Source organism: Leucopleurus acutus (assembly GCF_964270905.1).
Source record: "Leucopleurus acutus genome assembly, chromosome: 19".
In the NCBI taxonomy this organism is placed as follows: Eukaryota; Metazoa; Chordata; class Mammalia; order Artiodactyla; family Delphinidae; genus Leucopleurus; species Leucopleurus acutus.
Genome location: NC_139161.1, coordinates 1054633 through 1080665, shown reverse-complemented (window position 1 = coordinate 1080665; position 26033 = coordinate 1054633). Strand labels below are relative to the sequence as shown.

Genomic DNA, 26033 nt, shown 5'->3' with positions numbered 1-26033 from the left:
AGGAAGCCTACACAACCCACTGAAACAACTTTAGCCACTGGGGACAGACACCAAAAACAACGGGAACTACGAACCTGCAGCCTGCATAAAGGAGACCCCAGACACAGTAAGATAAGCAAAATGAGAAGACAGAAAAACACATAGCAGATGAAGGATAAAAAGATAAAAACCCACCAGACCTAACAAATGAAGAAGAAGTAGGCAGTCTACCTGAAAAAGACTTCAGAATAATGATAGTAAAGATGATCCAAAATGTTGGAAATAGAATAGAGAAAATGCAAGAAACATTTAACAAGGACCTATAAGAACTAACGAGGAAACAAGCAATGATGAACAAGCAATGATGAACAACACAATAAACGAAATTTAAAATACTCTAGATGGCATCAATAGCAGAATAACTGAGGCAGAAGAATGGATAAGTGACCTGGAAGATAAACTAGTGCAAATAACGACTGCAGAGCAGAATAAAGAAAAAAGAATGAAAAGAACTGAGGACAGTCTCAGAGACCTCTGGGACAACATTAAACACAACAACATTCGAATTATAGGGGTTCCAGAAGAAGAAGAGAAAAAGAAAGGAACAGAAAAAAATTTGCAGAGATTATAGTTGAAGACTTCCCTAATATGGGAAAGGAAATAGTTAATCAACTCCAGGAAGCGCAGAGAGTCCCATACAGGATAAATCCAAGGAGAAACATGCCAAGACACATATTAATCAAACTGTCAAAAATTACATACAAAGAAAACATATTAAAAGCAGTAACGGAAAAACAACAAATAACACACAAGAGAATCCCCATAAGGTTAACAGCTGATCTTTCAGCAGAAACTCTGCAAGCCAGGACATATTTAAAGTGATGAAAGGGAAAAACCTACAACCAAGATTACTCTACCCAGCAAGGATCTCATTCAGATTTGATGGAGAAATTAAAACCTTTACAGACAAGCAAAAGCTGAGAGAGTTCAGCACCACCAAACCAGCTTTACAACAAATGCTAAAGGAGCTTCCCTAGGCAAGAAACACAAGAGAAGGAAAAGACCTACAATAACGAACCCAAAACAATTAAGAAAATGGGAATAGGAACATACATATTGATAATTACCTTAAATGTAAATGGACTAAATGCTCCCACCAAAAGACAGAGACTGGCTGAATGGATACAAAAACAAGACCTGTATATATGCTGTTTACAACAGACCTACTTCAGACCTAGAGGCACATACAGAGTGAAAGTAAGGGGATGGAAAAAGATATTTCATGCAAATGTAAATCAAAAGAAAGCTGGAGTAGCAATTCTCATATTAGACAAAATAGACTTTAAAATAAAGACTATTAGAAGAGACAAAGAAGGACACTACATAATGATCAAGGGATCGATCCAAGAAGAAGATATAACAATTGTAAATATTTATGTACCCAACATAGGAGCACCTCAATACATAAGGCAAATACTAACAGCCATAAAAGGGGAAATCGACAGTAACACATTCATAGTAGGGGACTTAAAAACCCCACTTTCACCAATGGACAGATCATCCAAAATGAAAATAAATAAGGAAACACAAGCTTTAAATGATGCATAAACAAGATGGACTTAATTGATAGTTATAGGACATTCCATCCAAAAACAACAGAATACACATTTTACTCAAGTGCTCATGGAACATTCTCCAGGATAGATCATATCCTGGGTCACAAATCAAGCCTTGGTAAATTTAAGAATATTGAAATTGTATCAAGTATCTTTTCCAACCACAACGCTATAAGACTAGATATCAATTACAGGAAAAGATCTGTAAAAAATACAAACACATGTAGGCTAAACAATACACTACTTAATAACGAAGTGATCACTGAAGAAATCAAAGAGGAAATCAAAACATATCAAAAAACAAATGAAAATGGAGATGCAGCAAAAGCAGTTCTAAGAGGGAAGTTTATAGCAATACAATCCTACCTTAAGAAACAGGAAACATCTAGAATAAACAACCTAAACTTGCATCTAAAGCAATTAGAAAGAGAAGAACAAAAAAAACCCCAAAGTTAGCAGAAGGAAAGAAATCATAAAGATCAGATCAGAAATAAAGAAATGAAATAAACAATAGCAAAGATCAATAAAACTAAAGGCTGGTTCTCTGAGAAGATAAACAAAATTGATAAACCATTAGCCAGACTCATCAAGAAAAAAAGGGAGAAGATTCAAATCAACAGAATTAGAAATGAAAAAGGAGAAGTAACAACTGACACTGCAGAAATACAAAAGATCATGAGAGATTACTACAAGCAACTCCATGCCAATAAAATGGACAACCTGGAAGAAATGGACAGATTCTCAGAAATGCACAACCTGCCAACACTGAATCAGGAAGAAACAGAAAATATGAACAGACCGATCACAAGCACTGAAATTGAAACTGTGATTAAAAATCTTCCAACAAACAAAAGCTCAGGACCAGATAGCTTCACAGGCGAATTCTATCAAACATTTAGAGAAGAGCTAACAGCTATCCTTCTCAACTTCTTCCAAAATATAGCAGAGGGAGGAACACTCCCAAACTCATTCTACGAGGCCACCATCACCCTGATACCAAAACCAGACAAGGATGTCACAAAGAAAGAAAATTACAGGCCAATATCACTGATAAACATAGATGCAAAAATCCTAAACAAAATACTAGCAAACAATCCAACAGAACATTAAAAGGATCATACACCATGATCAAGTGGGGTATATTCCAGGAATGCAAGGATTCTTCAATATACGCAAATCAATCAACGTGATACACCATATTAACAAATTGAAGGAGAAAAACCATATGATCATCTCAATAAATGCAGAGAAAGCTTTCGACAAAATTCAACACCCATTTATGATAAAAACCCTGCATAAAGTAGGCATAGAGGGAACTTTCCTCAACATAATAAAGGCCATATATGGCATACCCACATCCAACATCATCCTCAATGGTGAAAAACTGAAAGCATTTCCACTAAGATCAGGAACAAGACAAGGTTGTCCACTCTCACCACTCTTATTCAACATAGTTTTGGAAGTTTTAGCCACAGCAATCAGAGAAGAAAAAGAAATATAAGGAATCCAAATCGGAAAAGAAGTAAAGCTGTCACTGTTTGCAGATGACATGATACTATACATAGAGAATCCTAAAGATGCCACCAGAAAACTACTAGAGCTAATCAATGAATTTGGTAAAGTAGCAGAATACAAAATTAATGCACAGAAATCTCTGGCATTCCTATACACTAAGGATGAAAAATCTGAAAGTGAAATCAAGAAAACACTCCCATTTACCATTGCAACAAAAAGAATAAAACACCTAGGAATAAACCTACCTAAGGAGACAAAAGACCTGTATGCAGAAAATTATAAGACACTGATGAAAGAAATTAAAGATGATACAAGTAGATGGAGAAATATACCATGTTCTTGGATTGGAAGAATCAACATTGTGAAAATGACTCTACTACCCAAAGCAATCTACAGATTCAATGCAATCCCTATCAAACTACCAACGGCATTTTTCACAGAACTAGAACAAAAAATTTCACAATTTGTATGTAAACAGAAAAGACCCTGAATAGCTAAAGCAATCTTGAGAACAAAAAATGGAGCTGGAGGAATCAGGCTCCCTAACTTCAGACTATACTACAAATCTACAGTAATCAAGACAGTATGGTACTGGCACAAAACCAGAAATATAGATCAATGGAACAGGATAGAAAGCCCAGAGATAAACCCACGCACATATGGTCACCTTATCTTTGATAAAGGAGGCAGGAATGTACAGTGGAGAAAGGACAGCCTCTTCAATAAGTGGTGCTGGGAAAATTGGACAGGTACATGTAAAAGTATGAGATTAGAACACTCCCTAACACCATACACAAAAATAAGCTCAAAATAGATTAAAGACCTAAATGTAAGGCCAGAAACTATCAAACTCTTAGAGGAAAACATAGGCAGAACACTCTATGACATAAATCACAGCAAGATCCTCTTTGACCCACCTCCTAGAGAAATGGTAACAAAAACAAAAATAAACAAATGGGACCTAATGAAACTTCAAAGCTTTTGCACAGCAAAGGAAACCATAAATAAGACCAAAAGACAACCCTCAGAATGGGAGAAAATATTTGCAAATGAAGCAACTGACAAAAGATTAATCTCCAAAATTTACAAGCAGCTCATGCAGCTCAATGACAAAAAAACAAACAACCCAATCCAAAAATGGGCAGAACTAAATAGACATTTCTCCAAATAAGATATACAGACTGCCAACAAACACATGAAAGAATGCTCAACATCATTACTCATTAGAGAAATGCAAATCAAAACTACAATGAGATATCATCTCACACCAGTCAGAATGGCCATCATCAAAAAATCCAGAAACAATAAATGCTGGAGAGGGTGTGGAGAAAAGGGAACACTCTTGCACTGCTGGTGGGAATGTGAATTGGTACAGCCACTATGGAGAACAGTACAGAGGTTCCTTAGAAAACTAAAAATAGAACTACCATATGACCCAGCAGTCCCACTACTGGGCACATACCCTGAGAAAACCATAATTCAAAAAGAGTCTTGTACCAAAATGTTCATTGCAGCTCTATTTACAATAGCCCGGAGATGGAAACAACCTAAGTGTCCATCATTGGATGAATGGATAAAGAAGATGTGGCACATATATACAATGGAATATTACTCAGCCATAAAAAGAAACGAAATTGAGCTATTTGTAATGAGGTGGATGGACCTAGAGTCTGTCATACAGAGTGAAGTAAGTCAGAAAAAGAAAGACAAATACCGTATGCTAACACATATATATGGAATTTAAGAAAAAAAAATGTCATGGAGAACCTAGGAGTAAGACGGGAATAAAGACACAGACCTACTAGAGAATGGACTTGAGGATATGGGGAGGGGGAAGGGTAAGCTGTGACAAAGCAAGAGAGTGGCATGGACATATATACACTACCAAACGTAAAATAGATAGCTAGTGGGAAGCAGCCGCATAGCACAGGGAGATCAGCTCAGTGCTTTGTGACCACCTGGATGGGTGGGATAGGGAGGGTGGGAGGGAGGGAGATGCAAGAGGGAAGGGATATGGGAACATATGTATATGTATAACTGATTCACTTTGTTATAAAGCAGAAACTAACAGACCATTGTAAAGCAATTATACTCCAATAAAGATGTAAAAAAAAAAAAGATTCTGGAGTTTAAGGATACAGTGAATGAAATAAAAAATGCAATACAGAGCATCAACAGCAGAATGAATCAAGCAGAAGAATCTGTGGGATAGAAGACAGAACTTTGAAACTACCCAATCAGAGGAGAGATGAACAAAGGAAAAAGAGTGAGGAAAGCCTACACGGGCTATGAAATACCATCAGAAGAACTCATTTGTGTATGGACACCAAGGGGGGGAAACTGCGGGGTGGTGGTGGTGGTGGTGTGATGAATTGGGCGATTGGGATTGACATGTATACACTGATGTGTATAAAATGGATGACTAATAAGAACCTGCAGTATAAACAAGCAAACAACAAAAAAACCCAACACTAAACTTTCTTTGGGTTAATTGTATGGAAATATGTTAATATAAATGTTTCAGACATTACATGAAATTTCTAAAAATCTTGTATGTTCTGGTATAATGTTATAAGTCATAATTCTAGTTATTACTTTAAAATGTATATCTCAGAAATAACTAAATTTCCTTGTCAATTGCATTATTATGAACTTTCATCAAATCTTTAACCGTGGTCATTTTTAAGTCTTGTCATTTACAGACAGTTCTGAGTGTACTCTGATGCTTTGCAAATATGTTCCTATAAAAGGGTTTCAGGGCTTCCCTGGTGGCGCAGTGGTTGAGAATCCGCCTGCCGATGCAGGGGATGCGGGTTCGTGTCCCGGTCCGGAAGGATCCCACATGCCATGGAGCGGCTGAGCCCGTGAGCCATGGCCGCTGAGCCTGTGCGTCCAGAGCCTATGCTCCGCAATGGGAGGGGCCACAACAGTGAGAGGCCCGCGTACCACAAAATAAATAAATAAATAAATAAATAAATAAAAGGGTTTCATCTTCAAGGAATTCATGGAAAAGACTCTGACAAGTACAGGTTTCTGGTAACTGACTATACTGCTGAACTGAATGAATAAGCATTTTCAGAACTCTAATGGAAAACTGATGAACTCATAAAAGTGCTAACAAAAGATCAAGATGAAAAAATAAATACATGGGACTGAGTGAACTGATAAGGATGATTATAATTTTTGTGACTTTCTGTTTGAATAAAAAAAAAATCCCACAAGGACTCAGAGGCAAAAAGTATACAAATGAATTTTCACTGCAAAGTAAAGGAGCTGTTACATTGGAGGATTACTGGACTGAATGTCAACATTATGACATACTGTGAGTGTGTTTCGTGTTTGGTAATTGTAATCGTTGTTGCTTTTGTTGTGGTCATCCATTTACCATGCTTGGTGTCAGTTTATTTATCTCTTGTAAAAATAAAATACAGTGTGTGCATGTGTGTGTGTGTGAAAAAAACAAAGAGAAGAAATCAATGACGTTGAAAACAGAAAATTAACAGAGAATGATCATTGAAACCAAAAGCTGATTCTCTGAAAATATCAATAAAGTTGACAAACCTCTGGCCAGACTGTCAGAGAGCAAAAAAGATACAAACTACAAATATTAGTAATGAAAGAAGAGACATCACTATGATCCCTAAAGACATTAAAAGGATAATAAGCAAGTATTATCAACAATATTTGCCCATAAATTCTACATTTTGGATGAAATAAATTACCCCCAAAGCACAAACTATCAAAAATCACTCAAGTTGGCATGGACTTATATATACCACTAAACGTAAAACAGATAGCTAGTGGGAAGCAGCCGCATAGCACAGGGAGATCAGCTTGGTGCTTTGTGACCACCTAGACGGGTGGGATATGGAAGGTGGGAGGGAGGAGACACAAGAGGGAGGAGATATGGGGATATATGTATATGTATAGCTGATTCACTTTGTTATAAAGCAGAAACTAACAAAACGACTGTAAAGGAATTATACTCCAATAAAGATGTTAAAAAAAAAAAAAGAACCCATTTGTGAATTATTGGAGTTTCAGAAGGAGAAGATTGGGAGAAGGGAGTAGAAAGCATATTTAAAGAAATAACAGCTGAATTATGGGAAAACGGTATGAAGGATCCTGAAAAAAAATTTAAAAATAGAATCATATGATCCAGCAATTCTACTTCTAGAAATATGTGCAAATGAAACAAAAACCCCAACTCAAAAAGGTATCTGCATTCCCATGTTCACTGCAGCGTTATTTAATCATATTTAATAATAAGTAAGACATCTTTAAATTGGAATCATCTGAAATCATGAAACAGTATTTAAAAATTCAGTATTAATATTTCATGTTTCCTTTTAGTCAACAATCTTAAGTTACTTCCACACGGAATAAAAATATAAAACAGTGTGTGTAGCTCTTCCATCAGTATATACCTTGGAAATTACTTGTGAAAGTTGATTCTGACTCTGAATGAAATAAAGGTGCTGAGATGAGACAGTGCTTCCAGAGAGGCTGTTTTCCTGGAGGCTGCAATTACTCTCTTCATCACTGACTTGCCACCTTCACAGGGTCCACTGTCTCTTACAGGGACTATTACTGTAGCCTCATCTTCCCTATTTTCCTGCTTCCTGTTGCTTGTTACTCAAGCTGATGATAGCCTCACTCCTGCCAGGATCATCTCCCTAAAGAACAGCTCAGGCACCTTGAAATCCTAGGCTACCTCGGGGTCAGGCAAGGCAGTCTCCTGCATGCAGTCCTCCAAAGCCACTCAGCCACGTAAGGATGGGCCTCAGGCCGGAAGGCTTCCTGTCTGAGATAAAGAGCCCACAAAGTCTGTGCTGGGCTGATCGCCTCGTGCGCGAATATCCTTCCCTTCAGCTCAAAGAAAGCTCTTTTGTCTTGGCTTGAAGTGTGTACACCACAGGGCACCTGTCCAACCCCACTGTTTTCTGTCCTCACAGGGAGGGGACAGAGTCTCTCTAGGGAGCACAGGAGGGGCAGGAAAACTGCCCTGTGTCTTGTGTTAGCGGACAGGAGAGACCCAGTGCCCCGGGGATGGACACCCACCACGGAAGCTGATCTTCTCTGCCTCTTTCTGTGTAAGTGAAGCTTGTTCCATTCAGTGCTGGACTGCAGTGTATTCCTGGTGACTCCAGTACTAAGATGCTGTTGGCAGAAACGTCTGTGCTTCTATTCCTGGTGCCTGGCATCGTGATGATCTTTGCTTTCCTCCAGATAGTCATGCCGAAAACTTGGCCTCTGTGCACCGGTGTCGAATCAAATCTCAGAGACAGAGTTTTGGGTGAAGTAGAAAAGAATAGCTTTATTCCTGTGCCAGGCAAAGGGGGGACACAGCGGGTTCGTGCCCTGAAGTACTGTGTGTCCCAACCCAGAGGGATTGGTGAGGAGTTTTATAGCAATGGTTCAAGGGTGGGGTTTCTGATAAGGATCAGGGTGTGTGCAGGGCCTGCGCTCCTTTCATCTGGTCTCAGGTGGTCGGTCTCCTGATGAGCTTCAAGGTTATCAGACTGTGACCTTTTCTCTGGAACATCTTCCATTTGGTTGGGGTTGTAGTTATGCAGAAGAGGTTAAAGATACTGTTGTGTGCACCCCTTGAGGGGGAACCAGGACCTGCCCCAAGGCTGCACCATTGTTTCTTGACTGCTTCTCCCTTGTCTCTGCATCCCCTCCCTTCCCTGATAAGCAACTCTTCGAATCTGCCCTTTGGGGCTAGGGAAGGTCATGGAGGCTGGAGTCTATTCCCTACAAGCAACAAACAGGGGACAGAAAGGCTTCTGTGCCCAGGAGCCTCACAGGGTCCTGTGCGGTTTCAATAGTTGGAGTCCTCCCCAGGAATCAGTAACCAGTGCACAGTGCTTTACTCTCTTGGGATTGGTAACCAGTGCACACTAACCTGCTCTGACAGTAGGAATCAACATATATGTGCTAAAATCAGATTCAAGTTTACAAAAACAGACTGATAAATGTGGAAAACGAATCTATGAATTTCATGTGAATTTCCACAGTAAGAAAACATAAAGCACATTTAAAATGTAATATAACCTACCTTTCATAGAAAATACCTTGTATTTTCACTTAAAATATCCTAATTTTACACTTACTAGAAAGCTGTATTTTGTAGTCTGTATGCTATTGGCCTCCTAATACCCTCCCCTAAAATGCTGTGCCAGGGTGTCCTTCCATTCTAGGTGAGAAAAATTCTCACCTGTTAAAAAAAAAATGGAATATCACCTATCCATTTATTATAAGAAATACATAAAAGGTTTTTCTGGTCAAAACCCCAAAATAGAGTTCAGGTATTTCCGGAAACTGAGTTCACAGGCTGCCCCACCCGGTGGTCAGTGATTTGAGACAAGCTGAAACTTCTCAAGACTCTGAGGGGTTGCTGGGCTCAGTTACTGTAGAATATGTAAAATGTAGAGGAATTTTTTAAAATCCCATATGCTCACCAACTAAAGATAACCATCATCAATGTTTGTCATTCTTCCTTCAAAAATCTTTACTGGTTTCTTTTGTCTTTACTATTGTTTTAAGATACCAAAGTAACATACAATATTCTTATTGGAGAAGATTCAAACTATACAGAAATATAAAGAGGAAAACATGGATATCACCCCAACACTTTGGCATACATGTACTTCCAGGCCCCTTTCAGCACATTTACACACACACACATGCGTGTGCACGCACACACAGAATCTGTTTTCAAATTCATTCTTGTATCAAAGTTAAAACATCAGACAGTCAACTTGGAAGCAACGTATCAGGGCTACATTAGCTCAGGTCTCCACAAAATGCCAAAACACATCTTAATATTATGATTTCAGCTTTCCTCGAGGGTCAGAATGAGAAGTGGCCATTTAGCATTTTCTGCAAAATAACTATTGAAGATCCTGTCCCTTATTACTGATTCCTTTTGGTCAGAAAAAAATCAATCATAATTTCCTTCTAAAATTTGGTGCCATGAGGGATCTTTTTGGGATGATTGAAATGTTCTAAAATTGAACTATGGTGATCATTGCACAACTCTAAATTTACTAAAAGTCAGTGAGCTGCATGCTTAAACTGAGTAAATTCTATAAATTTAAATTAATTAAATCTCAATAAAGCTGTTAAAAAAAAAACACTGTGCCAGGAAAAGATTACTTCTTCTGACGAACTTGTTTGTATCCTTTATAAGATAATGAGAAATAAAATAATAAGTGCTAATATACATATACAACAAACACTGTTTGAAGTGCTTTGTATTAAACATTCTAAGCCTCCTAACAATCTTAGGAGGAAGATATTATTATTATCCTCATGTTACAGTTGTAAATACTAATCACACAGATTAAGCACCATGCCCAAGGTCACACAGCTAGTGATTTGAGCTGGAATCTGGACCCGTGATAAGTGGATCCAGAGTCCATTCTCTTAACGTACACTAAACTCAAATGTCTCCCAAAACCACCTGAAAGAGTTCAGGTCAAGGGAAATTCAGAATTTAAATACTAAATTTAGTATTTAAATTAGAAATAATTTTATTTCTGGTACAATAATTTCCACCCTTCTTTACATGCGTATGATAGATTTTACTTTCAATTATATGTTAACATTTGCTTATACTGTAAACCATTTCAGTCTGTTTTAGAAATAAAGACAGATATTTTATGTTGTTTCTTGTAATAAGTTCACTGTAACTATGTATTATAAGTACAGGAACTATTTACTTGCTGAAATAAACTCTAATAAAAGTTACTGTTATTGACGTAGAGAATGGACTTGAGGACACAGGGAGGGGGAAGGGTAAGCTGGGACGAAGTGAGAGAGTGGCATGGACATATATACACTACCAAATGTAAAATAGATAGCTAGTGGGAAGCAGCTACATAGCACAGGGAGATCAGCTCGGTGCTTTGTGACCACCTAGAGGGGTGGGATAGGGAGGGTGGGAGGGAGACGCAAGAGGGAGGAGATATGGGGATATATGTACGCATATGGCTGATTCCGTGTGTTATATAGCAGAAACTAACACACCACTGTAAAGCAATTATACCCCAATAAAGATGTTAAAAAAAAAAGTGACAACATTAAAGCTGGTAAGGATGCAGAGCAGCAGGGTCACTCATACGTCACCAATGGGAAAAGACAACGGCACAGCAGCCAAAACACAGTTTGGCAGCTTCTTATAAAACTAAACATGCAGTTTCTATACAATTCAGCAATTCCGCTCCTGGGCATTTATCCCAGAGGAATGAAAACACATGTTCACGTGTACACAATCTTCCTAGCAGCTTTATTCATAATAGAAAATACTAAAAACATCCAATATTCTTCAGTGGTTTACTGGTAAAAACTAAACAAAACAGAAACAAAACATACAAACAAAAAAATGCTGTATCCATACAATTGCTTATTAGGCAATAAAAAGATGTAAACAACTGATACACACAATGACTTCCATGAATCTCAGGAGAACTATGCTCAATGATAAGAGTCAATCCCAAGGGGTTACATACTGTGTGATTCCCTATATATGATTCTTTTGCATAACATTTTTTTTTAATTGAAGAAAATAGAGATTGAGAACAAATTACAATTAATCAGTGAATCTCAAGACAGGAAGGTCAAGATGGGGAGAGGGTAGGAAGGATATGGTTATGTTTATAAAAGGGCAATACAAGGGATCTTCGTTGTGACAGAACTGTGATGTTGGATATACCAGTAAACAACTCTGATAAAATTGCATAGAACCAAGCACACACACACACATGCACACACGTGCAAGCACATAGATGAGTACATGTAAAACCAAGGAAATCTGAACAAGATGGGTTAATTATGTCAACGTCACTTTGCTAGTCATGATAGTGTGCTACAGATTTTCAAGCTGTTACCAATGGGGAAACTGGACACAGTGTACACAAGATCTCTTTGTATTATTTCTTACAATTGCATGTTAACCTAAAATTATTTCAAAATAAAAAGTTTAATAAAAATGAAAAAAAAACATTACTGTTATTTACTTTTCCTATATTCACCCATTATTTTAATGATATGATCCTGGAAGCATTTAAAACTCACAGTGCTATTTGGAATCAGAACTATAAAAAATCAGTAGCATTCTAAAAAATTCTGGATAGAAATTCCATGATGAAAATAAGACTTTGTATTTAAATCCCTAAGATTTTTTTTCTCCAAAAGGAAAAGTTGAGTAGCTTTAAAGACATTCTATTAGGTCAGCCTCTGGAAGAAAAAACACTGATTTTCATTCTGCATACAGGAATAAAGAAAAAAATTACTCAGAGGAGGAACATGGTGCACTTTGAACATCTGAGTCGATGGTAACCAGCAGAGGGAGAGCCAGGTGAGCAGTAAGATGATGAGGAGGTCCTTAGGCGACTGAGCTTTAAAAAGGATGTTATGGACACAGAAGGTTAAGCAGACTGCTTCTGGACTTCCTATAAATTACTATCGTAACTCCTGAAACAGTGACTGGAACACTTCATTTTTTTTTTCCACATTACAAAATGTCTATTTTTTGTCTGTTTTTTTTTGCGGTACGCGGGCCTCTCACTGCTGTGGCCTCTCCCGTTGCAGAGCACAGGCTCCGGACGCGCAGGCTCAGCGGCCATGGCTCACGGGCCCAGCCGCTCCGCGGCACGTGGGATCTTCCCAGACCGGGGCACGAACCCATGTCCCCTGCATCGGCAGGCGGGCTCTCAACCACTGTGCCCCCAGGGAAGCCCCAAAATGTCTACTTTTACGAACAATGCAGCAATCCCAACAATGCGTTGTTCAATAGGAGGCAAAATACTTATTTTACACTAAAGTAAATGAAATAAAATCAAGAATATCTCATGTTACCAAGTGAAGCAGGGAAAACACACCGACCGTCACCTAGGGTCTCTGTGGAAGTGCCCTGCGCTCTGTGGGGACCAAGACCCAGTGTCCTGCACTGATACACTGACACGGTGGGGCATTCAACACGAAAGCTGTGCAGCCACGTACTATGGCCACAGCAGACGCCTTGCCTGCTTTCTCAGGCACTTTATACTCAGTACCAACAAAGTTCCTAGAACAAAATAGATGTTGGGAGGAATTAATAAATGAGTTTGATTAAAATGACATATTAAGGTATTAAATGGCTACAGAAGTATAAACAAAACAAGTGATACCTGCAAGAGTTTTACATTCTTCATTCAAAAATAAACAGTATGACCAAAAGTACAGAGAGTTTAAAATCCACATCCCAAACTGTATGAAACTTCAAACCCAGAATATACAACTCCCTATGTATTTTAAGCTGCATAACACATACCCTAATAGACAGTCAAAATACACACTTAATATAAAAGAACCAACTTGTGATAGTTAAGTAACACAAATTCCTTGCAAACTGTCTGTTTCAAAAGCAGGATCTGGCTGTAGAGTGACACGGAGGCAGACCTGAACAAAGGGAGGCGTATCATGTTGTGTGTGGAAAGATTCAACATTAAAAGATGTCAGTTCTTCCTTTGTTGAACTGTATCTGTTCAGCAACATTAACACAAAGACTAATGGTTTTTCTTTTTTAACTAGACAAGCTAATTATAAATCTCCAATGGAAAAATATAAACAAGAAAAAAAGGAAGATTCTGAAAAAGCACAGGTGACAGGATAAGCAGTCTGACTAGACACTAAACATTACCTTTAAACAGTGGAAATCAACAGAGTATGGGACTGGCACAAGCATTTTCAGATCTCTCAAACAGAACCAAAAGTCTAGACCCAAGTCCAATGATAAAGGTTCTGTAGCAGAACTCTGAAGAGGGAAAGGCTAGATCATTAAATTAATGATGCTGAAATGACTGGGTAACCACTTGACAAAAAGCAAAAGCAACAGGATCCATCTCTCACAACCTACACTGGATACATTCCAAATGGGTCACAGATTTAAATGTTAAAATCAAACCATATATGTACTAGGAGAAAAATGGAAACATTTTCATCATGTGTTCATCAAGAAAGAATTAGTGAAATAAAGTACATCAAATACATAAAACAGAATGGGGAAGCTCTCTCTGTCCTTACATGAAATAACCTCCAAGATACGTTAGGTGAAAAACATCAGGATATAGGTAGCACATAAGGGGAAGAGATAGTGGGGAAAGAGTATCAGTGCTTCCATATGAAAGGATACACAGGGAACTGGTAACACTGCTCCTTCCCAAGAGGAAAAATGTAGAGCGAGAGGGCTCCTATGGAAGGGGACTTTTCCCCGTATGCCCATTTTTCCTATCTGTCATATTTCAAACCATGGAACTCTATTACCTAGCTTTAAAAAGTTATTTTTAAAAACTGTAAGGGTACAAGAAGCCACTGTTTCACTTTTCCTTATATTTATTGACAGCAAAGTCTAAATGAGAGCCAACTTAACAGACATTTCTAAATATTTATATAATCAAATATCTCATATATCTACATTTTGTGTATTATATAAATTGGCAAAAAGTCAGCTAAACATATGTTTCAGGGTTATAAAGTAATTGTGACAAAAATTCAAGATAATGATTTAAAAGGGGACTCATGAAATATCCAGTTTTCATGAGACACCTCCTATTACCAAAAATGCATGTTTGTTTGTTTCAGTAACATGAAAGCGTCTGGCCTGAGAGGTTACAGCCCAGATTTAAATTTGCCTCATCTCTCTGTATTTTTTTAAACCCAGTAAAAGTTTTATTTGTGGTGGATACATTCAGACACAGTCATGTATACATGTACATGTGTATGTTAGCAACTACAACAGAAAGAATATGTTTTAGTTAAACAAGGGCTTGCTTCCTGTAGGGTCATTCATAATCATATCATCTAAAGACTGATTTTGTAACATGTTCTAGTGAAATTACCACTACTCACTTTCAGTACTAACTGAAAAACAGAAAGCTTATATATGTTAGTGTCAGAGTAGAAATATTTATGATGTTTACAATTGACAATACAAAAAAGTTAAAATGGATCGGAATAAATGTTTCAAGACAGTTTTGTATTTTACTGCCAGAGAGGAGTTTGAAAAAGGTATCAGTCAAAAAGATGACGCTTCCCTGGTGGTGCAGTGCTTAAGGTTCCACCTGCCAATGCAGGGCACATGGGTTTGAGCTCTGATCCGGGAATATCCCACATGCCGCAGAGCAGCTAAGCCCATGTGCCACAACTACTGAGTCTGAGCTCTAGAGCCCACGAGCCACAACTACTGAAGACAGTGAGCCACAATTACTGAAGCCCACGTGCCACAACTACTGAAGTCCACGTGCCTAGAGCCCATGCTCCACAACAAGAGAAGCCACAGCAATGAGAAGCCCGCACACCACAACGAAGAGTAGCCCCCACTCGCCACAGCTAGAGAAAGCCTGCACGCAGCAACAAAGACCCAATGCAGCCAAAAATAAATAAAATAAAAATAAATAAATATTTTACAAAAAGATGACTTTGGAATGTCTCATTGAATGCTTTAAAATAGTCAATTTATACAATATCTCAGAACAATGCTTTATTAGTTTTATAGCACCAAAAACTTAGAAATCAAATTTGGTAAACATATAAATATCAAAAAAGGGATAAACCAAATCTATACTATCTACATCTGTTGTTCATAGGTTTTAACTCCTCCAAAAAAAATAACATACTTTTTCAGTGTTAGTCCTTCAGAGAGTTACACCAAGTTATTTTATTACCTATGGTAATTTTCCATTCAGTACTACATTTCCCATTTACTTTAATTACCTATCTTTGAAAAATGAACACACAAAATTCATACCATTGGGCTTCCCTGTCGGCGCAGTGGTTGAGAGTCCGCCTGCCAATGCAGGGGACGCGGGTTCGTGCCCCGGTCCGGGAAGATCCCACATGGCGCGGAGCAGCTGGGCCCGTGAGCCATGGCCGCTGAGCCTGCGCGTCTGGAGCCTGTGCTCCGCAACGGGAGAGGCCACAGCAGTGAGAGGCCCGCGTACCGCAAAAAAAAAAAATTCATACCATTTACAGTTATAGTTTCAGATAATTTTCAGTTACTGGAGGTTATTAAAATATTTTCTGCAACAAAAATGAAATAGGAAGCAAAAAACTGTTTAGGATATGTGGAGAATAAAAATTGTAAGTAGTAGGACAGTAATATTAATTAAACTGTTCTTATTTTTCTGAAAAACAGTAACAAGTAGGCAAATTAGCTTTAGGAGTTACATTTACAGTGAGTGCTAACTTCAAATCAGTGTCCCTCTTAAATACCAAGAGGGTCTGAAGTATCAACTTGAGCTCTAAACCAAAGATTGAGTTGGATCCACTTATCATGTATTTATATGTACATTAATTCACATATTAATTCCAGCTCTCTGACATCCTCCACTATACATTCAACAACCCTACTGAGTGAAAGAATGAATGAATAAATGAATGAATACCACCACATTCTAAAAGTGAGATTTTTTTCACCTTTGTGTATATTTTTATTACAGAAAAAAAATGCTAATAATCATGGCAAATTTCCATATCATATACCTGTCTTTTAGAAAAATGGAATTGTCTCTGGACCAACCGGGTCTAACACTATTCTTAGATTGAAAAGCAGTAGCAGTTGCCCCAGAATATTTTCCTCTGGGAAGACAGCCAGGTTGTACTGTTTACTTTGAAGTTCAGACCACACAATAACTTACGCTACTATTTTCAGACCAGATTGCTCCTGCTATACCAGGTGCTATATTGTTAAGGTCATACCAACATTTAGTGTAAACGAAGACATCATCTACACAAGGAATGGAAGAAACAGATCCACAGGGGAATGTTATTAACAATCTAAACTAGCTTTTTTTAACTCCAAGTAAAATTTGGTATTTTGGTAAAGACCTCTAAAGCCTTGAATAGATCATGTTGCATACAGCAACTACGGAGGCTTCAGGGTTTTTTCACCGTCCACTGGTGAACATTAAAAGACCATGCTGTATTACACATCGACTCCCAATTCTCCAATTGCAAACAGTCTTTCTTATTATTCCAATTGCACTTATGTCAACAACTTGATACCTAACACTCCAGGGACTTCAAATGCCTACCCTGGACTATAAAATTGTTAAGAACAGGATTATGTCTCGAGCTACAGTTTCTAAACCTTCGATTTCCTTTCGTATGATAATACAGTATATAGACATTGTAGGTACTAGACAAATATTTGTTGATTTCCTGTTATTTGAAGGAATTACCTCTTCCTTTATGGATATAAAATACACATCAACAAGCTAATGGAAAAAGTATAAAGAAATTACAAAAAAAAAGAGACAAGGTAGAACAAAAAAGAAACCAAAGTGTGGTAAGTTGAATATACGAAGAAAGTTGTGAATCAACATTTTAAGGAGGAAAAAAAATGAATTAATGAGGGATAAAGGGAGGGCATCCCATCCATAAAGCAAGAATGCCCTAGTTGTGTCACTATTCAAGTTGGGGTATAAAATACAGTTATCTGGCTTAATGTTTAATGGACATTACAGTTCTCCTCTAATTTCACCTAATTCATAGGTGGTGATGTGAACAAATAAGCACCAATCCTGGTATAGATAAGAAACTGATATCCTGTGATGTCACAGCACATAGATTATTTTAAGATGTCCTATTCAGCAACCCATTCAGGACATTTTACTAACAAGCAGAGTGAAGGAGAGGGAACTTCCGGTTATGCAATCTTCCCAGGAAGAATTTGATACTAGGTTTCTTTGATCCTAGATATTCTTTTTGGCCTTTCTCTAAATTTTCCTCTTTGGAGGTTTGGAAAAGCATAAAAAATGGAATTTGCTGATTCACTGGGAGTTAGCTAGATATACTGTGCCCAAGTAAGCTTCCCTTCCTAAATCACTTTCTTGGGGCAGGTACCCTATTGACCTCTATGCTGTGAAAGTTCTCATCACTCCGGACTGTAACTGCCGAAGAGCATGAATATCTTCCCAACTGGACTATAATACAGGTCTTCCAGGAAGGAATTAGGCATTGCCTGAAACATGGTGAGAACGCAACCGTTACTGAATAAATCAATGTTCTCCAGCTAAAAACTGCAGGATAATACCGAGTGATAAGTAGGGCCTAATCGACTTAGTAAATGAATGGAAAAGACAAATAAAATATAACATTTTAATGTGTATGTTTACGTACCATAAGACAAAATCTTTGCTAAACAATGCCTGTATAGTAGTCCATTTTTAAATATAACAACTGAAACATTTCATTACCCAAATTCCTCCCAAAAAAGCTACAGAGGAACTTCTAAGTGTCCTAGATCTAAATCTTATTGTTGCTATTGTTGTTTTTAAATCTGTTTTCATGTGAGAGGAAGAAAGCATCTGAAACCACTAAGTTGTCTTTCTTACCTTCCTATCGTTTAAAGACAGCTGAACTGTTATTTTTCCTTTACTGGCTAGTAATAAAATTCTGAAAATAGAGACTGATGATAGAAAACCGACTCGAGCTAAACCACAGCACGGTTATGATAAAAATATTATAATGTTTGAGTTTTAGTTACTTAATTTGGCTCACAGTTTAGAATAAGAGTATTTCTTTTAATTAACTATATTACAGTTTTACTCACTTCAAAGCCTCCTCAAATTTATGGATTTTCTTTTGAGCATCTTCTTTTTCTTTATCAAGTTCAGTCTGTAAGTCATGAACCTGCCGTGACAAAGATGTAAAATTTACTAAAAGACAAGTCAAGTTTACTCAAAGGAGAAATACAATGAAACAGTAATCTTAAATCTATTTTTAATATAAAATTAGATTTAGATTTTTCAAGATAGAGGCTTGGTTAACCATAATCATTTACCATAGAATTATCTTAACAGTATTCTCCCAGTAATAATTTTCTGGTCAAAGTTAATCATTGTTTAAATGTACCTGCACGTGGATTCCCTGTAAAATAAACTGATATGTAAGAAATTCAAAAAGGGAGGAATCACTTTTGAATTTTTTTAACATTACATATTAACCAAAGGAAATTAATCCAACAAGACACAGGAGAATACAATAAATAATGTGTCTATATTCCCCCAAAACATACAGGTTATGATGAAACAGTCTTCCACTTCTGGGAATGATCTATATAACCATCTACTGAGTTTGGGGGGAAGTCCCCCCACCCTGAGAACCTCTTTACTAAATGTGGCATCCTCTGAACAGGTGGGATGGCAGCAAGAATAATGAGGGTCAAATGAATATTTCTCTTCACAGAAAGCTCTTCGTATGCAAATGCAGATAAGCATACCTAACCTGGACCCATTATACGGATCTAAAAATGGGAAAAGGAAACTGCTACAGCTGGAGGGAAGGGGAGAGTAAAACAGCAGCTGTGGTCCCACAGTGGAGACAGCTGAGGGTGCAGAGCCCAGCTGGAAGGTAAGGGAGCTCAAGTCACTTAGCGGGCGGGGGTCCGGAGCACAACCCGCCGGCAATCCAGGTGAGGCAGACTGTGTGCCTGGTGGGGCACAGGAGGTGGGGGAGGAGTGAGAAGAACGAAGTCAACGAAACGCACGCACACACGCCCCCACACACAGTCACAAACCTTTTCAAACCCTGAATCAGTGCTCCTCAAAAATATCTGTACTTAGTTAGCTATTTATTGGTTTGGACAGAGAACTATTTAGCTCAAAAATTCTATGTTCTTTAGCCTTTTCCTATTACAATTCTCTTATATTTTTCTCCTTTGGTATTTTAGTAAAATAAATAATAAATAAACTGCCTGTAAAGTGAAAGAGTGAGGACAGAGGGGAGCTTTTCCAGGACAATTTTTGATCAAAAGCGCCTACTGGCTGCTGTGATGGCGATCACCAAGGTGTAGAGTACCTCCACTTCCACCTCAGCCTTTTCTTTCCCTATGATACCTGTTTCTCCTTCATGGACATCATGTCTTCGGGGATTCTACTGATGAATTTCTTAATGTTTTCTTTTGAAGAAACTTCTTTCTCCGAGTCGCCCATATCACGCTCTCCTCCCTTTGCTCCACAATATTTCTTCCACAGACCCTATTCTGGCTTCTTCCTCTTACTCATTCTTAAACAGAGTATTATCTGTTCAGATTTGGTGCTTGACAAAAAAAAAAAATACGGGGGGGCATAACGCTGCTCCTGTCCCACGTCCCCTAGTGAGGTCTCCTCAGAGCTGCAGTGAAAATCCAGTTCCCAGGAAATCCCCAGGAGGGTTTGGGGAGGTTTTCCCTCACCCCACAGACTAGGTCTCGGGTTCGACGAAACCACACGTTACGTGGAAACCTCGCAGGAGCCGCGATCAGAGTCAATGGCAAGTCAACAGCACCTGACACACTGGCCTCCAGCTGGCTGCACGAGCAGGGTTCCCCCTCGATTTCCTGCTCGGTTTTCTTCTGGGACTCAGGACTCTCTGCACACTAGCATAATTGAGATTTACCCGCCTTGGTGAAGATGTCAAAAACTGAACCAACTTTGAGAAAAATCTATTAGGGTTACACAGTGATTATGATCGCAAGCTCTGGAGCCAGACTGCACAGGTTTCGCCCCTTCACAAGCTACTCGACACTGTGCCTCAGTCGCCTCTTTAGAAAATGAGGACGGAAATCAGGATGAGCATGCTTTTCAAAAACTGTGATGAGTTAATAAGTGACTCCAGGTAAAGCTCTTAGAACAATATTGGGAACATGATAAATGCTCAGCAGTGTTAATTATCATCACCTCCCCAGACTAAATACTCTATACACAAACATTTTCTTGAAAATTCAAGGTCATTATGAACACCCCAAACCACAATACAGCATGCCACATAATGGAATTCCCTGTGGACTATTTGCCCTTTCAGAAAACGGCCCCTGAATTGCTAAGAACTTTGAGTTCTCGTAAGCACTTTTTACCACTCACGATTCCATCTTAACCTTGGTCAAGTTCTAGCTGCCACTTCCTGATTGGCTTGTGCTACCCAAGCACCTTGATCTAATTTATCGCTTCTGAACTATTAGGACCATTTCTAAAGCAGCAATGAGGCTATCTGGGTGGAAGAATGAGAGCCTTCCCTCTGAGTGAAACATGCATGTGTCAACGCACAGGCTTCTGAGCTGGTGGCTCCTCAAAGCTAAAAGCTGTTTCTCATTTATTTTTATATCCTCGGCACTCAGCACAACACTTGGCCCGCACTAGAATAGTCAATAAATGCTGTTCTGGGTTTGTTTTTTGCTTATTTGTTCTTAATTGAATATATGTGTATTGAATGCTAAAGGGACCCTTGGGGTTATACTTTTAGTTTTTACCTATATTCCAGAGAGCTGGGGGTGACGGCAATAATGCTACTGCCAACCTTTGCTTCTGAATGTAGTAATGGCAGTGGGAAATAAGCCTTAAACTGACTTGCTTGCAATCCTTTCCCTACTATATAGTTAGCATCAAAAATGAATTTTAATAATTTAAATAATGGAAACACAAACCAGATAGACAAAGACACAGCATATATTCTCCAACACGGGCGTCTGCTGTAAATGAGTGAGTCAGGTAGCCAGAAGCACATTTATCGAGCATTTAGTAAATGTAGATTTCATTCCCCTGCACCCTCAGAAGTTAAGTTATCAAAAAGGTGTGCTTGTATAAAGAAGAAAGAGGTTTGCTATGTACAAGGAAACAGATGGCGGCAGACACCACAGCATAAAGAAGAGCGTGGAACCGCGGCTGGCTCGTGCATGGACCAGCCGACGGCCCCACCGCGTCTCGCAACCACACTGCCCACTCTGCTTCTCACCATGACAAATACGGTGCATTGCGCACCATTAACTCTATAAATCATTTCACTGCACAATTTCATTTTTTAAAGCTTCACTGAAGACACCTGTCCTCTTAAAAGAAAATTAGGCCGGTAGTAGTTGGAAAACACTATGCAATACACATAGAACTGTGTAAATTTAAAATTTTTTAACCTAATTAAAAGAATTATATATAAACACTAAAGACTGGAATAACTATTCCTAATAATTTTGAACTCCATCAGACTTTAGATCTCAACTGTGACACAGTTACATCAGAATTATTATAAGTAGATATTTCAATTCCAGCACATTTTAGGATATACATGCTTAGCATCTGTCTCATGAACGTCTTTCGGTAAACAGCACCATCTTTTAACTCTCTGGTGCCTGTGTGGAAAACAGGCAACAGGTTACTTGTAGGAGGCAGGTGTTTCCTTGCTAGTAAAATCATTCAGCCTAACCGTTTCCTGATTTAACAGATTAGGACACTTCATCAAACAATGAAATTCAGTTTTACTACCTATTATTTGTTTGATGTTCAAAGATCTGAAGAGCAGGTAACAGCCACCAGAGATCAATAAAGACCATTAGGTAATGTGTGTGTGCTCAAATCAGGGACAACATCTGATGCTGCTTCTCTTACCTCAAAGACAAGTTAGACTCTGATGCTTTCTTGTTGGCATGAGGAAATAATGTCATTCAGATGGCATTTCCTCCTCCTGAACAGATATTCAGAACTTAGTTTTATACCAAAAGTTACTGAATGCGCACACCTGTAACACTGTCTAAGACAAAAACAAAAGCGCTATCCATCCCACTTGGCTATCCGGTTACACAGTCTGGTGCTCGGTAAGATTTATGTCAGCTCTCTGAGCAGTCAAAGAGGATATTCCCTGAGGGGGGTACGGGACATCAAATCTTCAAGGGCTGAGATCACAGCAGGTTTAATAAAGAAAGAAGAACAGATGTCAATTTAAAAGGGGGAGATTATGGAATTAATTGTAAAACAAAAAGTGGCACGCTGAGCGCCATTTTCTTCCAATACAAACAACGTTAGAACGTATGCAATATGTACAACTACACTTATTTGTCTTTACAGATGGCTGCTATTTTAAACACATCTTATTTACACTGAAAACAATTAACACTCTTTAACTAGTTACGTTATTTAAAAGCGAGACCACTTGATAGCTCACGGAAAGGGAAAAGCTGTAGTTATGACACCTAATTAAAAGGATTTAGGTCTGCTCCCTGAAGTGAAACAGAATAGGATGGGGGAAGGTGGCTGGCTAGGGATGAACTGAGCTTTAACATTCTGTTTCTTGTGTGTGTCCATCAGGGAGAGGGGCTGGTGCAGAAACCTGAGTTTACTCAGTGGCCGAACAGCCAAGAAAAGACCGTGGTAGGAGAGACTCTGCCTCTCCAGCCCCAATTCTGTATGTCACAGCCCACAGGAGGACTCAACTTTGGGGTAGGAAGACAATCTTGTATATGAGTCAGTGTGAGCCTTCCTCCTGGTACCAAACCCTCTGGGGCTCACAGGTAAGCAGATACCATCACTCAGGAGGAGGGCTGACCACGGAGTGTGAAAGAGCAGGTGGCCAGGAAGGTGGCCCTGATGGATGGGGAGCCAGACATCTGCCCAAAGAAAGAACAAAGGACTAACAGGTACACCCAGAGGATGTGCATGCCTCAGGCAGTGGGGAGCAAGGCTTATGACAGCGCGTGGTCTGCTCTGGGTAAGTCAGATTGTTAAGCAGCTGCATGGCTCAACAGTAGAAACCGAAAAAATTCTTTATTTCAGTGAAAGCAGTATTTCTCCCTCCTGTTCAGATATCATTTTGTAGGCATGAAATATATTCAGTATCTTGCATTGAGCTGTATTAAAACTGCAGGGGAAAGAAACTTTAACAATAAGAAAATTAATTATAATTTTAAAGAGCACATATTTAGGTCAATGCACATCAGAAGAAATACTCACTTTTCCAAAGGACAGAAACCTTCTTCTTCCCAGACATTAAGCTGCTGGAGAGCAGAGTCTATGGCTAGTTCACCCTCAACCCCTCCCCTGCATCCAGTGCCTGGTGTGATACCTCGCCCCGTGAAAGCATTTAATGCATGTCTGCTGTGACGATATGCATAGATAAGATGTGGTATTACGTCTTTTAACAATTTTGTGCTATAAAATCTGTCTAATTTTAATTTGTATGTATTTTAATTAGTTGAAGGGGTAACTTTTTTCTCATTTTCCATTATGTGGGTATTTTACAAGAGGATTAATTTGGTGGATGTTAGAACTGTAAATAATTCCAAAAGCAGCAACAAAATCTTTGCTATTTCAATTACAGTCATACAGCAAACAACAAATTCAAAACTCAAGTTTGAAAGTCACAGACATAGAATTCTATACTTTATCACCGAAGGTGTCAACAGTGTGGCAGTGACCCTAGTTGTTACTGGTAACAAGGACACCAGCATGCACCAGTAGAAACAGTCACTACCGTCACTGCTATAAATCGCAAGAGACAATGACTAATCCATTTCTTACTAATCGATCGTAGCAGACAATGCTTTCACTGTTTCATATTCTTTGGTTAATTTCTTAGAGTTCTTATTACACATATGATACAACAGAAAAAAATAACACCCAACAGTCACATCACATTTTTACTGGTAGAAAGAAAATATAATTTCAAAAGGTTATTATGAAAGGTGAACATAATAATACTCTTCACTCAAATATAACAGAGAAGTGGTGTTTTAATGTTGATATAATTAAAAATCAAACTGAAGAAGCTGTTTATAAACATGAAAAAGAAGAAAAATTTGATTACTGGCTAACTGAAATGAACTCAGAAATAAGAGCTGGAATGCACGGCTGTATAAAAATCAACCCTCATTCTTAACTGCCTCATGTGCTATTTTAAATGTCATAGCTTCCCATGAAACATATTACCTTTTTCTCATAGGTGCGTTTTAAGTGACATTTCTCCATTTGAAACTTATTTTCTTGATCCTGTGAATAATAAATATTTATCTTTATTATACTTAAAATTGCTTCTAGGGTCAATAAAAGTGGTAATCTAATGAAACAAATCAATCTCTTTGATGACAAACCTTATTTGAGTCTTGCATATTATTAAGAGAGCCCTACCTGTCCAGTTTTCTAAACTACAACTAGAAACATGCATAGCTTTACGTTGGAGGCCATAAAACCTTAGTTATCTGAAGATGTTACCACTCTCAAAAGTACATACTTTACAGTGAAAGAGAAACTTTCTGACCCTTAGAATTAGGAGATCACTTAAAAATGACCAAATGAATCAACATGAAAATAATAAGTTTGAAGTTATATCATATAGAAGTTCTTGGTATTTTTTGACCATGAGAAAAAAGGCAAGATCTAAAAGGTGTGAAAGAGGGAGTTCCCTGGCAGTCCAATGGTTCGGACGCCGCACTTCCACCGCAGGGGGCATGGGTTCAATCGCTGGTTGAGGAACTAGGATCCCACATGCCCAGCGGTGCAGCCCAAACAATAAATTAATTAAAGGTGTGAAAGAAAGAGAGAGAAATTATAAAGAATGGCAGATAATAATTTAAAGAGAGGAAATAATTCTAAAATAATAATATATTTAAATAAGGTTTATTCTTTTAACTAATCTCAAAAAAAGTAGATTGTTCAAATTAAAATTATTGTTCTTTTTACTCTATATCCCATTAGCATCTACTTTTGTTAAAGTAAATAAGATGAAAAATGATACAGTGCAATAAAAGAATCAGAAATGGCTACCTGCATTTCTGAGTTTTTTTCATCGACTCTCGTTTATATGTATATACCAAGAAAAGGAGAGGTGAGTTTTAGCCATTATTCTGTGTAAAAAGACAGGACTCACCTTTAACTGCTGCTTTCTTTGAAGTTCTGATTCCTGTAACTGCTGTTTTAATTGACAGATGTTCTGTTCTAATTCTTTAATCATACCAGATGCCTAAAAAGATTTTAAGAAAATAATAAAAAAATGAAACTTTGATTTTTCTACCATCTTACAAACTTCTGGTTGAATAAATTTAACTTTTTTCCCCCCCTGAAGCTTCAGTTAGAATTAAAATTATCTATAAATCTGAATTTTTAAAAAATTTTAAGTTAAAAAATCTTTTAAAGTAAA

General features: G+C 38.1%; 1 protein-coding gene across 12 annotated transcripts in view; it reads right to left on the bottom strand.

The window, feature by feature from the left end:
- Positions 1-26033, bottom strand: part of CEP112 (centrosomal protein 112) — a 422061-nt gene that overhangs the window by 288862 nt on the left and 107166 nt on the right. For all 12 annotated transcript variants that reach the window (XM_082861163.1, XM_082861173.1, XM_082861172.1 and 9 more), the window contains 3 exons: positions 25764-25856; positions 24827-24886; positions 18709-18788 (listed from right to left, as the gene is read on the bottom strand). In XM_082861163.1, the coding sequence (XP_082717289.1) occupies positions 18709-18788; positions 24827-24886; positions 25764-25856 (233 nt within the window). The remainder of the gene's footprint in view (positions 1-18708; positions 18789-24826; positions 24887-25763; positions 25857-26033) is intronic.